General features: G+C 35.0%; 2 protein-coding genes and 1 pseudogene across 3 annotated transcripts; 2 read left to right on the top strand and 1 right to left on the bottom strand.

Moving 5' to 3' along the window:
- The first annotated feature begins 922 nt into the window (after positions 1-922).
- On the top strand, positions 923-7443 carry LOC104724523 (E4 SUMO-protein ligase PIAL2-like; annotated as a pseudogene). The gene is made up of 22 exons (XR_015571371.1): positions 923-1351; positions 1410-1485; positions 1626-1937; positions 1983-2131; positions 2266-2338; positions 3063-3115; positions 3281-3450; positions 3563-3635; positions 3724-3789; positions 3964-4029; positions 4117-4199; positions 4392-4443; positions 4535-4606; positions 4842-4909; positions 4994-5042; positions 5143-5227; positions 5321-5422; positions 5572-5623; positions 5703-5754; positions 5885-6001; positions 6094-6768; positions 6842-7443. The product of XR_015571371.1 is annotated as an E4 SUMO-protein ligase PIAL2-like (transcript).
- A 1351-nt stretch (positions 7444-8794) lies between these two features.
- On the bottom strand, positions 8795-10171 carry LOC104724522 (putative WRKY transcription factor 24). Its single transcript, XM_010443020.2, has 2 exons — positions 9761-10171; positions 8795-9230 (listed from the first exon to the last, which is right to left on the bottom strand). Exons 1-2 carry the CDS (start codon positions 10114-10116, stop codon positions 9044-9046), a joined length of 543 nt encoding a protein of 180 aa, XP_010441322.2. The 5' UTR covers positions 10117-10171; the 3' UTR covers positions 8795-9043.
- Positions 10172-14578: 4407 nt separating this feature from the next.
- LOC104724521 (DET1- and DDB1-associated protein 1) lies at positions 14579-15641 on the top strand. The gene is made up of 3 exons (XM_087471943.1): positions 14579-14776; positions 15086-15147; positions 15383-15641. Exons 1-3 carry the CDS (start codon positions 14719-14721, stop codon positions 15482-15484), a joined length of 222 nt encoding a protein of 73 aa, XP_087328069.1. The 5' UTR covers positions 14579-14718; the 3' UTR covers positions 15485-15641.

Raw genomic sequence — 15641 nt, 5'->3', positions numbered from 1 at the left:
CCTTGGTAGCAGCTGGTTTTGAGGATTGTTGGGTTCAATGGGTGCTCCAGTGTGTGAGAGACCCCTCAATGACGATTCTTTGGATTGGTGAGAAAACTGAAGCTTTTACACCAGCTTGTGGATTACGTCAAGGGGACCCTCTATCCCCCTATCTCTTTGTGTTGTGCCTTGAGAGACTTTGTCACATGATTGAGAAGTCGATAATAATGGGGGAGTGGAAACTTATTGCTTTCTCACGTGGTGGCCCTAAGTTGTCACACATCTGTTATGCGGATGATTTGATACTATTTACGGAAGCTTCAGTATCCCAAGTGCGTGTTATTCGACGAATCTTGGAGAAGTTTTGTGTTGCATTGGGTCAAAAGGTTAGCTTGGAGAAATCCAAGATCTTTTTCTCTGATAATGTTTCGAGGGAGCTGGGGAAGCAGATCAGTGATGAGAGTGGGATTAAAGCAACTATGGACCTGGGCAAGTATTTGGGAATGCCAGTTTGCAGAAGAGAATCAACAAAGATACGTTTGGCGAGGTCCTTCAAAAAGTCACATCACGGTTAGCAGGGTGAAATGGAAGGTTGTTGAGCATGGCGGGAAGGCTTACACTAACTAAGTCGGTTCTCTTGTCCATCCCAGTTCACACGATGAGTTCAATATTGTTGCCAAAGTCAGTGTTGGATGGGTTGGACAAAGTTTCAAGGAATTTTTTGTGGGGTAGTACACCAGAGAAGCGAAAGCAACACTTAGTTGCGTGGGATAGAGTTTGTTTACCTCGTTGTGAGGGAGGGTTGAGAATTTGTGCTTCTTAACATATGAATAAAGCTCTCCTCGCTAAATTGGGTTGGCGAGTGTTGGTGGATCGGACTAGTCTCTGGGCACGTGTCCTGCAGAGTAAATATAAGGTAGGAGAAATTCAGGATCCTGGTTAGATGTCTACTAAGAAACCTAGTTCTTCTACTTGGCGGAGTTTGCGTGTTGGTTTGCGCGATGTGGTTTGCCAAGGGTATAGATGGGTATTGGGGAATGGTCGAGTTATCCGCTTTTGGGAGGATAAATGGTTAACAGAGCGCTCGTTGAAGGACTGTGTGGTGTCACCATTACCAGAGGGAAGTAATGCGCTTCGGGTGAAAGATTTATGGAGGGACGAATCAAGTTGGTTGTGGGAGAGCATTCTGCCGTATGTTGACTATCACACAAGATTGGAACTATCTGCAATTGTGCTTGATAACGTGACTGGAGCTAAGGACCGACTGTCTTGGGGAGGAACAGCTGATGGGAGATTTACAGTAAAATCTGCTTATGCACTATTAATTTCAAATAGTGTACCCCGGCCAAATATGGCAGCTTTCTACGCAAAGGTATGGAGGGTGGTGGCGCTAGAGAGAGTGAGGATTTTTTCTTTGGTTGGTTTCTCAGCAAGCCATCATGACAAATCAGGAGAGGTATAGACGACATCTTGGAGACACAAATATTTTCCTGGTCTGTAAAGGGGGTGAGGAGTCAATATGCATATTTTACGTGACTGTCCGACGATGTCCGGGGTTTGGTCTCGTCTTGTACCGGCTCGAAAGAGACAAGTCTTCTTCCACACCACGTTGTTTGGCTGGTTGTACAATAATTTGATTAATGCAGGGAATGCTGCAGAGGCATCTTGGTCCACATTGTTTGCTATGGAAGTTTGGTGGGGATGGAAATGGAGATGTGGAAATATATTTGGGACCAATGGTAAATGCAGGGATCGGGTACGGTTTCTCCGGGATCTGGCGAGGGAGGTTGGTCAAGCTACTAGGGTGGTTCAGGATCAACCGCATTCAGCAGAACGAGTGGTAATGATGGTTGCATGGCATGCTTCGACTGAGAGATGGATTAAATTAAACACTGATGGTGCATCCCGTGGTAATCCAGGACTTGCAACGGCGGGTGGTGTTTTGCGGGATCATGCAGGTAGGTGGTATGGTGGTTTTGTGCTTAATATTGGTATCTGCTCAGCCCAATTAGCAGAACTATGGGGAATCTATTATGGACTCTATATAGCATGGAGGAAGAATATTCGAAGGTTGGAGGTTGAGGTGGATTCAAAAATGGTGGTGGATTTTTTAAGGACAGGGATTAGTGAGTCTTATCCTATGTCCTTCCTGGTACGCCTGGCCATGGCTTTTTATCTAGGGACTGGATAGTCTGTGTTTCACACGTGTATAAAGAGGCGAACTGTTTTGCAGATGCGCTAGCCGACTATGCTTTTACGTTACCTTTGGGTTTTTAATTGTTGGAGTTAGTTCCGGATGATATGTCTTTATTAGTTGAGGAGAATGCTCGAGGAGTGCACTCCCCAAATACATTAGATTGTAATTTTTTCTTTTTCTTAAATAAATAGCAGGGAGATCTTTTTCTCACTGTGCCCCTACCAAAAAAAAGAGAATGAATAACTTATTTCAGGTGCAACTACTTTTTCTTACTTGTAAATTGTTATGATGGTACTGAAAAAAAAACTTTGTTACCAACCCCAAATTACCACATTTTAAAATTGGACAAGTACTGTGGTGGGACTATACGAAACTACGAAGTGTCCATCTCAAGGAGTCAATACCAAGATTAGAAATGAATGCAGTAAAACAGAAAAGGAACATAAAATTAAATGCCTACATTTATGTGTTGCAGCATTTAATATACGATAACTTGTGTCTCATATGGTTATATCAAAAATATCTAACGGTTAACATCGGAACATCATCTTTACTTGTGTTATCATCTATAGTATCGAAATTGAATGTTTGAATTTAAATCATCATATCGAGTCAGATCCAAAACAATAAAAGACCAGATTTTATATATCGAATCTGATCATTATTTACCTTTACAACTTTTTAATAACCAATTTTTTTAAAAAAAATCTACATTAGTTTATAAATCTAAAGCAGGGATTTTTAATATTAATTCTAAAACGTTAGGGACCTTTCGAAAAACCCTTTAAAGTATAAGGGCAAAAAGAAACAATAACATGAATTTCATAAAAAAAACAAAAAAAAAAAAAAACGTAAAGACCATTTAAACGCAGAACGATAATAAAAGTCCGTTACAACTTACAAGGAAACATCAAAAAAGCAAAAAAGAGAAAAAAAAAGGTAACAGAGGATTTTAGGGTTAATTTATGTTCGATTTAGCTGAGTAATTGATTTATTCTTCTTCTTCAAATTTCTGTTTCTTCTTTGTTTTGATTTTATTATTTCAAAACTCCAAAAAAAAAAAAAAAATTGTGATTGAAGCTCTTGATGTCTACGGTGGCGAAGGCGGCGACGTGTCCGGCGGTGACTGGAAGTGGATTACGGGAGAAGACGGCAGCGTCACTGGTCAATTCCTTCCGATTAGCGTCTGTGACTCAACGTTTACGTTACCACATTCAAGTCGGACCTAAGACTGATTCTAAGGACTTTCAGATCTGTTGCATCTCTTTCGCCAAGTAAATTTTTTTTCTTACTTCCTCTCTCACTCTACATTAACATGTGCGTGCGTAATCTGAGTGTTTGTACTCTTTTGGGTGTTGATGAATTGTTTTGATTTCTCTGTTTCAGAGGCATTGATTTTGCTATAGCCAACAATGATATTCCCAAGAAGGTTGAAGAGTTCCCCGGGTTGCTCAAACAGGTTCTTTATTTTTTTTTCTCGATTACTGTGTTAGATAGATCTGCATTAATGTATATAAAGCCATTATGATGATATGATGTGGATGTAGGTGTGCCGTCATGGAACTGATGTGTACACTAAGACGGCTGTTATGGTGCTCATGATCTCGATCAAGGTAACACCAGAGAATTATAGTAGTGTTTGGATTAGTGCTTCTATTCTCTGGATGCCAGTTTTTTGTTTAGATTTCCTGTGGTTTAGAATGATTGAGGTAGAAAGGTTTCGGCTTTATCACTATCTTTGGTACTTTTTGACATATCATGCTTGATTTTTTTTGTTAATGTCACAGCATGCTTGTCAACTGGGATGGTTTTCGGATAGCGAGAGTCAAGAACTTCTAGCTCTTGGTGATGAGGTCTGTATTATTCCGAATCATGGCTTAAATCTGATAGCAGGTTTTTTTTTGGATTGTGATGATATTAATGTTTTCCTTCTTATTCAGATAAGGACTAGTTTTGGGTGTTCTGGAAGCACTATCACTGGCATCAACAGTCCCGGCAGTACATTTTCGCAGATCATGGAGAAGTAGGTTTTGCTTTCACCGTGTGGCTTTGTTGATTGACAGATAGATTTTACTCTTAACAAACTTACCAGGGATTGTGAATATTTTCAAAATTTTATCACAAGCTAGCTGATACCAAAAACTTGTTGAGTAGAAAAGTATTCACTAGATACAAATCTAAGATCTGGTTGTAATTTATTTCTTTCTGATCCCAGGTTCTATCCGTTTGTGAAGCTTGGTCATGTTCTTGTTTCTTTTGAAGTGAAGGTGAGCTTGTCCTCTGTTCTAAACATCTATTTCTGATATGTTACCCTCTCTAAGTGTGCTCTTTCTTTGTTTGGCTTTCCTTGCATGACAGGCTGGCTACAAAATGCTGGCGCATGATTTCCATATCTCAAAGAATATGCCACATTCACTCCAACAGAAAATTGTATGTATTTCCTCATCTGTTAGCCATTCGATATGTCATTCTGGGTTTCTCTTTATTAATTTTAATAGATATCTGTGCATTTAGGTTGCCATGTGAATTTAACCATTCCTTGCATTCTATCTACCAGTCCTTCATATATATTTTGAATCTGTTTCATCTTGTTCATGTGCCCACTCTCTGTGCCTTTTCGTTAGCATATCGCTTACTCCAGATTCTTGTTTGTTCTTCACTTCAGCGGCTATTTGTTGCCCAAACAGACAACATAGACACGTCTGCCTGTATTGCAAATCCTCCAGAAGTCAGGTAGGAGACTTTTTTTGCTATTTTCCTTACTGACACGAAATATGATCGAATTTAACATTCCTGGCTTTCGTATGAAAATTGCAGCTTCCTGTTAAATGGAAAGGGGGTAGAGAAGAGAGTTAATATTGCAATGGTGTGTGCAGTTTTGACTTTTAATTGGATTTTGTTTCTCTGAACTGGTTTTGTGCATGTTTATTTGTTTATTGTTATCTTTTTTTTTCTTTCTTATCCAGGATTCAGGGCCTCAACTCCCTACAAATGTTACTGCACAGCTGAAGTACGGAACTAATCTTCTCCAAGTGATGGGGAATTTTAAGGGTATCTAATCTGTTATATATATATATATATATAGATTTTCTGTAGCCCATGTTTTCCAATTATTATCTAATTAAGATGCTTGATTGTTCAAAGGTAATTGCATCATCATAATTGCATTTACGGGAGTGGTAATGCCGCCTGAACAACCTGTTCTTAAAGATTACCTTCAGTCCAAAGTCATTGAATCAAGTCCAGGTATTTCAAGAGCATAAGATAGGAGAGTGGAGCATTTTTTCTATTGCTTTGTACTATTCCATTTTGAATCCTCCCATGACTGGCAACCACATAACTATAAGAAATATTTTCCCAAACTAATTGCTCTGTACTTTCTTACCTGTCTATAGATTCAGACATCATTGAGGGGGCATCACGAGTATCTCTCAATTGTCCTATAAGGTACCACTTCTACTTTTTAACGTACCACTGTGTTATGTTATGGTTTTTTTGGTCAGTGATTTAGTCTCCAATAAAACAGTCGCAGGCGGATCAAGCTTCCAGTCAAGGGCCAGTTGTGTAAACATCTTCAGGTGATGCAACCAAATTTCATGCAATATTCTCTGTTTCCATCCTTTTAAATCGGCATACAGTGTTTTAATGTGGATGTTACCTTTTTTTTTCTCTTAATATTTGTTACTGATGTGGTACTTTCTGCTGCAGGCTTTTGATTTCTCAAACTATGTAAACATAAATATGAGAAATCCATCCTGGCGCTGCCCACATTGCAATCAACCTGTTTGCTACCCTGACATACGTTTAGATCAAAACATGGCCAAGGCAAGTAGCTATTTACGTTGTAATTTAATTACTGCTTCATTTATGCGTTGCTGCTTAAGTCTGATAAATCGTCTCATATCATATATCCTTAGATATTAAAAGATGTGGGACACGACGCTGCTGGTGTAATCATCGATGCTGATGGTTCATGGAAGGTTGCAAAGAAAACTGACCAGAGAGTGGAACCTGTGAGTGAGATCATTCATGATCTAGAAGACCCAATGAGCTTGTTAAACTCTGGTCCAGTTGTTTTTGATCTAACGGGGGATGATGATGATGATGATGCCGAAATGGAAGTTTTTGGTGACAACAAGGTTGAGGATCGGAAGCCCTGTTTGTCTGATGCTCAGGGTCGATCTAATAATAACACAAATAAAGAAGCTTCAAACGATGATTACTGTTCGATATTCGATATATCTGATGTGATCGCACTTGACCAGGTAATATTATCTGCTTTGGAAAACACTGCGCCACAACCGCATCAAGCTTCGAATACTGGAACAGGTCAACAATACTCAAACTTGTCCCAAACACCCATGTCCATAGATCCAATGCTGGTACCTGTGCCATTCTCACAGACACCATCTCCGAGAGATAGACCAGCAACTACGTCCACTGGCTTCACCATACCGAATCCCTCTCCGCAAGTCTCTCAGGTTCATGCTTCATCTGTTACCCCCACTGGAACATATCTTGGTAGAGCCTCTAGTCCGAGATTGAACCAGACTTATCCATATCAAGCGTCATCAATGACAACTCCATATCAGGTTTGTGATTTCGTTTGAGAGACTGGTTTCTTTGCTTGAGTATTCATATGTTGATGATATGTGTTCCTTGCAGAGCCGGAGGGTCCCAATTCCAGCTACGAGCCAGTCGCCAGCGAATGTTTCGTCTTATGTTCAGTCTCAGCATGTCCCTAGAGTACTCAGCCAGCCTAATAGTTATGGCATCAGAGGTCTAACCAGTAATAACCATGTAAGCACTCAAAGGCAGCACTCAAGTGGTCCACCTGTTCAATCTGTTTCTCGAACCAGTGACCTAATGGATGTAGATTTGACCGCTCCTGACACAACCAACTGGCGCCCGAGAATGCGAGGCAGTCTTGTGCCCGGTTCTCATTCCAGTGCTCTTGACCACATGATCATCCGACCTACCCAACAGTCTCAAACTTCCACTAGGCTTACCAGTTCACAGCCGGTTCAGTCACCATTGGTTCAGTCACCTTTTTCAACGGCTGCTTATAGAACCGAGGCAGTTATAGGAAACCGAAACCATCCGGTGCCCGCTCCTACTGGCTCGCGAGGCCTACCGGACCGACATCATCATGGAACTTGAGAGGGTAGAACGAAGGGAAGTTGGCACTTAGGAGTTAAAAGACAACACTAACATAATAAACTTTAGTGTAATTTATCACTTTCCCACGGCATGAACAGAGTTTAGGATTCCGGTGTGTGCAAGTCGTGTTTTGTTTATTATTTAGGTGTTGACTGGTTCTCCCGCTACCTCTCGCAAACACTACGTTTGCGGGTGGTAGCGGTTGCTAGCGATTGGAACCAATCACACAAACTGCTTCTAATCGTTCCCAATCGTTCCAAATCACTGAATTCTAAAAGCTGCTTCCCGCAGGCGTTTGCGGTTGCGGGCGATTGCGGTTGTAATTTTTTTTTTTTGTAAAAAATCTTAAAAGAAATTAATGATAATGAAACCATTTTATTCATTAAGGATGGGAGAAAATAAAGTATGGATACGATTGCAGAGATTATAAAATAAACAATTAGGAGAAAACAATATTCCAATTAACAATAATCCGGATGTAAATTTAATGGCACATCGCACATAAATTCAAAAAATCTAAATAAATATAATATTTCATCAGAAATTTAAGAAAATAAGATTATTTGTGAAAAATATTAAAACAAATCACCAGTGACTCTTCTCAACTCTCACTTGACTATTCTTACCGATGCAACTACTAACCCACGATCTAAGAGAAAGGAGAAAAGATCTACGATCTAAAGCATATGTTTTGTCATTTATCAAATTACTTGATTAAATTTTTGGTGAAAAGCCAAATGCATAAAAGAATAAGTATTTCAATATGAATTTTTTTTTGAATAATTATTATTTTAATAAATTTTAATTATAAATCAAGTTTAATAAAATTTTTTGGTGTTTTTAAACATTTATATATTAGATATCACATTTATTATGTTCCAACCGCTATTGCACCCGCTGGTCAACCAGTCGTAAACCTCCCGCAAACGCACCAATTTTAAACCGCTAAATCAGTCGTTCAAAACACTTAATAACGCTTGAAACTGTAATCGCTCGCTTCCGTAATCTCCCGCCACCGCAGCGTTTGAACTAGTCAGACCCTTAGTTTGTATTTAGCTGGCGTTTAACTTTTAATGACGATCAAAATAAAATTGCTATCTAAATAAAATTGCTTGTAATATGCTCGGGGTTTTATTTACTTTTAATGAGTGTGTTTATGTCAACAGATATCCACAATTACGACTCCTCCAATTATATTTATAGGACTAAATTTCATTTTGATATTGATGATTGTCGTGAATATGATCATTAATGTGGCTTTTTTTTTTGCAGCGGAATATTACCAAAGGATTTTCATATTAACAATTAAGGAAGATCCGAAATGATCATGATTTCGGGTTCTTGATGTCAATTTTGATTCGATCCGTTGGTAAGGTTTTTCAATATTATCCTCAATGAATTTTGATTATATTTCTAAAACACAATGACTTTCTTTGTAAATAACTATTAAAACAAAGATTTGTTTTCAATATGTTCTTAAGAAATGTTAATATATAAATAAGTGACATATATGCCTAATGGAAGCTGAAACTCAAGAGATATTCCCGAAGTCAGGGCATGAATCAATATGTGCAAAGAGTCGTATACCGTTTCAAATCTGTTCTATACACTTGTGACTTGTCTCGTGGGAGGGTCAGTGGAGTGATTAATTAACACCTTAATCAGCTTTAAGTAATTACACCATTAATTAACACGTTAATATATTCATCAGAGATTGGAGAAACTAGAGAGGAACTGGAGTTGCCTGAGGAGAGGATTAAGAGTTTCCATGAGCTTCTCACAAGGATGGTTATGCATGCCTTCGTAAGTCGTTACGACCACGTTTGGATCTTTTGCCAATCTTTGCACTTGTTTCTTCACGTTGCATGTGTGGTACGTACACCTGTAATAGCTCCTGCATTTTTTGAAACAAGATTAATAATGACATTGTGACAATATATATAATTTACATTTTGTGAAATTATATAGAACTATAGGATAATAATTATGTTTTACATAGAACTATAGGATAATTATCCCTATATTTTACATAGAACTATAGGATAATAATTATGTTTGAAAATTACTTATTTTATGTTTTATTTTAATGTATATTCACATCGTAAAATTCCAAAATTACAAGAGTTTAGGTTTAGAAAGAAATTGATTTAATAAATGTTATCGTAAACCTAGAAATTATTGTAATTTTTGCAACTAAAAGGTACTGTATATTTTCTATATGTATATATCGTGTAACGTTAAACACAAACAAGATCGTCGATCGAGCCAGACCTGCCGGTTGTTAAGCTAACTAATCTTTTCTTTAGCCATGATAGTTTTTGGTCGATTCTGTATATGGAAATCAACTTTAATAATATAATGAAATCATAGAGATTCACGTATAAATAAACTAATATATACGACGACTATACAAGGAATATATACCTGGGATGAGCATTGTTCTTGACAGATTTCTGGCCGTACTTTCGCCAACGATAACCATCATCAAGAACATCATCATCACTCCTCGTATGAAAAGCAATCCTTGGAACTTTCCTCGATCTCTTCTCTTTCTCTTTATTCTTCCCTTTCTCTCCTATTTGATGATCATTCTCAGGAGCCGGTGGCGGTACATGCACATGAAAGCTTTCTGGATACCAAGAAGAAGAAGAGCAAGGCTCCACCTCGCCGGAAAATGTTAATGGAGGTATCATCATTAGAGTTTTGTCCACAAAGGAAGAGAAGGTGTTGTTGTTTTCGACATCTAGGTTTAACATACGATTAATGTCTTCTCTCTCCATTGTTATAAGTCTCTTTATCTCTCACTATATTTATAGATGTGTAATGATAGGTTGTGAAGACAAACGAAGGAGGAGAAGAATAAGAAGAAGTAAGGGTAAAAGGGCATTGAGGCCAACTAAGTTCACCTAATTTTCTGTTCAACTGCTTTTTACTTCCATTTAGTTTACTTGTAATTATTATACTTTTATTATTATCTCTTTCATTTTTCCTATCTCTTTCATTTTTCCTATCTCTTTTCTTCTTCTTCTTTTTAATATGAGATGTATTGGCTTGGGACAACATATATATGTAATATGTCGTCATGCCATGTGATAATTTCTTATAAAAATATTACTTGATATACAAACCTAATATATCTTTAATTATTAGAGTTTACAGTCCTAGGGATATACAGTATATGTTTTTAAAACGTTCAAAATATATGCATCAAATTGTACTTGATTCAACTATATACAAATTTTTGGTAAGCGCTACTAACTTACTATACCTTTCTTTCTTAAAAAGTAATTTTTGTTTTGTTTTGCTACTGATGATCCTAATATAATTTATACTGTAAGATCATACCCTCATCACTAGATACGTACGAGTAACCCATTCAAACTCAATCCTATCAATGTAATGGAACTTATGGTTAAAGGTACGTGTAGTAGTCGTTGCATACATATATCATAATTAAATAGAATGTTCAGATGGAATTTAGAATCAATCTGATGTACTGTAACTTGGTAATTAAGTAGAATGTTTTGTCCTACAAGAAAAATGTTCGAAACTAGTTACATTGGCTCGTTCCTTTAACCACTATATATAAAAGAAAAAAATTCGGCTACCCATTTGACTCTACTGATCTTATATCAAGATTCATCATTTTCTGTCTCAGAAATTTACTATGAATAAAAACAAGACATAATTAGATATTTATATGTAAAGGTAAAGGTGAGATTGGTAATTAACATCAAACGTTTATATGTTTATAAACTTTATGTAAATGACTCGCGATCATAAACTATAGCATATAATTAATTTTGTTACGTATGTCATTTACAATTGAAGTGGCGTAATTAAAATGGCGTGTATCAAAAGTACGGATAAACGACTAATTCAACTTAATCATGTTAATTATGGTTGTAGTGGTTAAGAATCTTATTTGACTCGATCCCAACATAAAGTTACGCCTCTTTTATGTACTCTATAAAGTATAAACACGTACGTGGAAGTTTTCCTTCTTGACCTATAATACAATGTACATAGGTAAATCTATACTATGAAAGTTGCTCAATTCTTTCCCTTTGAGTGCCACATCAGCATGTGAGAATGTAAGCACAACAAAAAATCCTACGCTTTTGGGCTTCTCTTACGTTTTAGAAGATGGTATAACTGCTCTAATAATAAAGATCAGAATTGAGGAAGATCATTATTGTAATACCGGGATATATTAACGTTTTCTCCGTTACCTACACCTCTGGCAGAAGATGGTCAGACTCTCAGAATTCACTCAATTGGCTCTCTTCAGTTTCATCTTCTCTATCTTATGCATTCTGCATACTAAACTAATAAAATGTCTAGTATAAAATACAAATAGAAAAAACCCGCAGCATAGCGCGGGTACTCATCTAGTTAACATAAATCTCACTGTTACGACTTGCGACTTTAATTATATGCGAAGGTGACAGAGCATGCGTTTGTTTCTCTTCCTCATGTGTTTGTTCCTCTTCCTCATCTTTGTCTAAGGCAAAAGAAAAAAGTAAAAACCACTGAAATTTTAAAATTCAAAGAGAAATATTTTCACTTTTGGTGGTGATTAGAGGAAGATGGAATGAAGGTGGACTGAGATTTAACATAAGAAACTTCAGTTTGGCTTGCCTAAGTAAAAAACTTTGGAGAATAATATATAAAAGTACTGGATAATAAAAAATATAATTTACAAAACAGAATTCGTTTATCGATAAAAAAAAAACATAACGTTCTGATGGTCACTACCAAACAGATTCATATATTGTAGGTTTTATTTGTGTCCGAAGACAATTCTTTGTTCTAAAAAATTCGAAAAACTTGTTGATTTACATTTTGACCACATAAATCCGTATGAGATCACGTTTTGTTTTGTCTTTACTCCGCAAAAATTTGAAAATCATTTTTTCACTAGATTATTTATTTTGAAACCGCTCTAATTCATATACGTTTAACTATATATAAAAACAAATCAAAACTTTTTTTACAGAAACAGTAAGTGAACTTTGTGGATATAACTCATTTCCTTTTTAATCTAAACCTTTAATGAACCATCATTTCTTTAATATAAACTAGATAAGGGCCCGCACGATGTGCGGGTATTAAAATCGTTGAAGAGAATAATTTTTAAACAACTAAAAACAATTTTAAAAATATAAAAGAAATTTTATTTTTTGAAGTAAATATATAAATAATTTTGGTTAGAGAAAAAAATCATATTTGTATTTACCTTCATACACTTATTTATATTTATATTTTTAATATATTACAATAATGTAAAGCTAAATTATATCCCACCATAAATCATATTTATATTTACCTTCGTACACTTCTTTATATTTTAAATATATTATAATAAATATTACAATAATCTAAACCTAAATAATATCCTACCAAAACTTTTGCCAAATACTCATCATTACAAATATTATTATTGTCAAATTTCAAAAACGTTTCACAACTTATTACAAAATATTTTAAATACAAAGAATTCATTAAAGCAACATATAATGTAGTAACCACGTACAATTTTATTGTATGTTTCACCATTAGAAATATGCTCTTAGACCCTAAATTATTTTATTGTTAAAGTATGCTCTTTAACACCACCTATATAATGTCTTTTAAACAAATTAAACAAATTTTATGTTGCTTGGCATAATTATAGTTCTTATAATTACTAAAATTGTTTTGTGACATAATTTCTTTAACCATGAATTTTTTTACTCCAAAGATATTTAGATGAACAACTGGTGAAAATTATCTACTCTATTACAATGATTTTATGACCAACCCAATCAAAGTTGATAAATTGAAAGAAAGTTAATATAACATAATAAAAATAAAAATTTGAATATTGTAATCATGATGGTATATATAAAGCCTTAGATAATTCAGATATACAAAATAGAAACTTTATAAACAATCCAAAACATGATATATGTCATAATCACGTTAAGGATCAATGCGTTATTTACTCCTCAGAAGTATCACATTGTACCAAAACTACTTAGAACTATGACCTCATTTCAAATATTCTCGAATCGTAAGTTCTCAACTTATTTCTACCTGAATCAAAAGTTCTCATATATTTCTCTATATATCTGGATTTAAACGGTTTACGAACCAAATTCGATAGAAAACCACATAAATCAGGTTTGAAACCAATTTTAAAACGGTTTACCGTTCCAACTTTCCAAATTACAAAATCGCTTCTCAATTACTCGGTCAAGCAACTCTTGTTTCAGTACCGGAATCATTGACATGATCCAGAAGAGAAAACTCTAGATTTTGACCAAATACATCAACCGCCGACTAATCTTTGAAATTTCTAACGCTACTTACTGTAGAATTACTTTTGGAATCTCTATCAGTGTCAACATCCTCGATTAATTTAGCGGGCTTTATATACTTTGATTCCAATTCATTGCATCTGATAGCTTCCATTGAGGAATCCGTACGAATAAAAGACCAAAAATAGATTGGCAAAATTATATCAGAAACAAATTAAAGATTAAAGCTTTTGATATAAACATGTAAAATTTATGTAGATATAATGTTATTTTCTTAATTAGCTGTTCCTATTAGGTTTTAAAAATAACAATTCTTTTGACATAACTTATGTTATGTTTTTAGATTTGTTATTCACTATTTCTTGATTAATAATAATATACATGCTTAATGAATTATTTTTTTGTATATACATGTCAAAATTTAATTGAGAATACACATATAATATAATTAGCATACAATGAAAAATATATTAGTCTTGTCAAATTTCCTTTTTAATTTAGGAATTTTTTTTAGATATAAAGATGTAAATTTTATGTAGATTTAATGTTATTATCTTAATTAGCTGTTTTGAAAAATAATAATTTTTATGTTATTATCTTAATTAACTGTTTTAAAAAATAATAATATTTTGACATATGTCAACATCTCATTAGTGTACTTAAGACGTTGTGATCCTATAAATAACTAATTTTCAAAACCCAAACTTTACGTAATAAGATACTCTAAAAACAAAGAAAATATATACTATTTGGGTTGAGAAACGTTTAGTTTCACAAGCTGGGTTCTTCTAGAGTTAGGCCCAAACGTTTAGTTTCACAATCTGATCGGAAAGATTCAGTTTTTCATCAATATTGTTAGAAACCAAGAAAAAAATTAGCCAATTTTTGGCAGGACTGATTGATCTTAGAATCATAATTTCCGTTTCCATTGGCTTTAGTTATCTCATATCAACTGTAAATTAGTATGCAAGTTTTCATTCTTTTTTTTTGTTTTGTTTTGTTTTGTTTGAGTTAAAGGTTAGATTTTTGATCTATTATTATCAAAGATATGAGTTTTTGTTCATATTTTTCTTGCAGAGGATGATACCTACCACCTATCGTCCTACTCACAACCGTACACTTCCACCGCCAGATCAAGGTGACACAACATATCTCGTTTTTTTTTCTTTCTTTTCCAAACCTTGCATGTTCTTCGGCTAGAGATTTTCGAATTTTGTTACATTTTATAGTGTATAAAATTGGTCCTCAGAAGTAGTGATCTTGGCTAGAGACTGACTGATCTTTGAACTTGCTTTGATATATAGCGATCTAGTTACTGTCTTTACCATGAATCACTTCTTAAGTCAAATAAATGTGGTGTTGATCATATTTCAACAGTCTCGAGTTTTTTCATGGAGCACATGTACGTTTTTTTATTAATGTTGTACCTTGTTTGTTTTGGTTGTAGTGATAACTACAGAAGTGAAAAACATTCTCATACGCAGCTTCTATCAACGAGCTGAAGAAAAGGTATTATAAGAAAACTCAACTCTTTTTCCTCATAGTTCTTCTTGATTCTTTTATTCAAATCACCGTTGTTTCCCTCATATATACAGTTCATAACACAGGATTTCTTCAGTGAATAGACAAAAGACAACGATATAGAACAAATCTTTAACTTCTTCAGATGACCAAACTGTTGATTTTGGCTGTTTTCTCCTAAATCTCTTTAACTTTTTGGTCTTGTAAAATTTGTCATTTGCAGTTGAGACCAAAGAGACCGGCTTCAGACCATCTGGCAGCAGAGCACGGGAACAAGCATTTCCGCGCTGCTGCGTCTTCTTCGTCATCTACTCAGGGATTATAAAAACCTTACCATGGTTCAAAGCCTATAAATAAACAATGTATGAGTTCTTATTAGTGTTTTTTTCGATGTAGAGAAAAAAAAAAGATAAGAGCAGTTTACGAGAAGGAATGTACATAACATTAATGCTTCTTTTATAATTTACTGAATTTTTGTTTTA

Source organism: Camelina sativa, chromosome 11, assembly GCF_030686135.1.
Source record: "Camelina sativa cultivar CO46 ecotype springtype chromosome 11, ASM3068613v1".
In the NCBI taxonomy this organism is placed as follows: Eukaryota; Viridiplantae; Streptophyta; class Magnoliopsida; order Brassicales; family Brassicaceae; genus Camelina; species Camelina sativa.
This window is presented reverse-complemented; position numbering and strand designations above follow the sequence as displayed.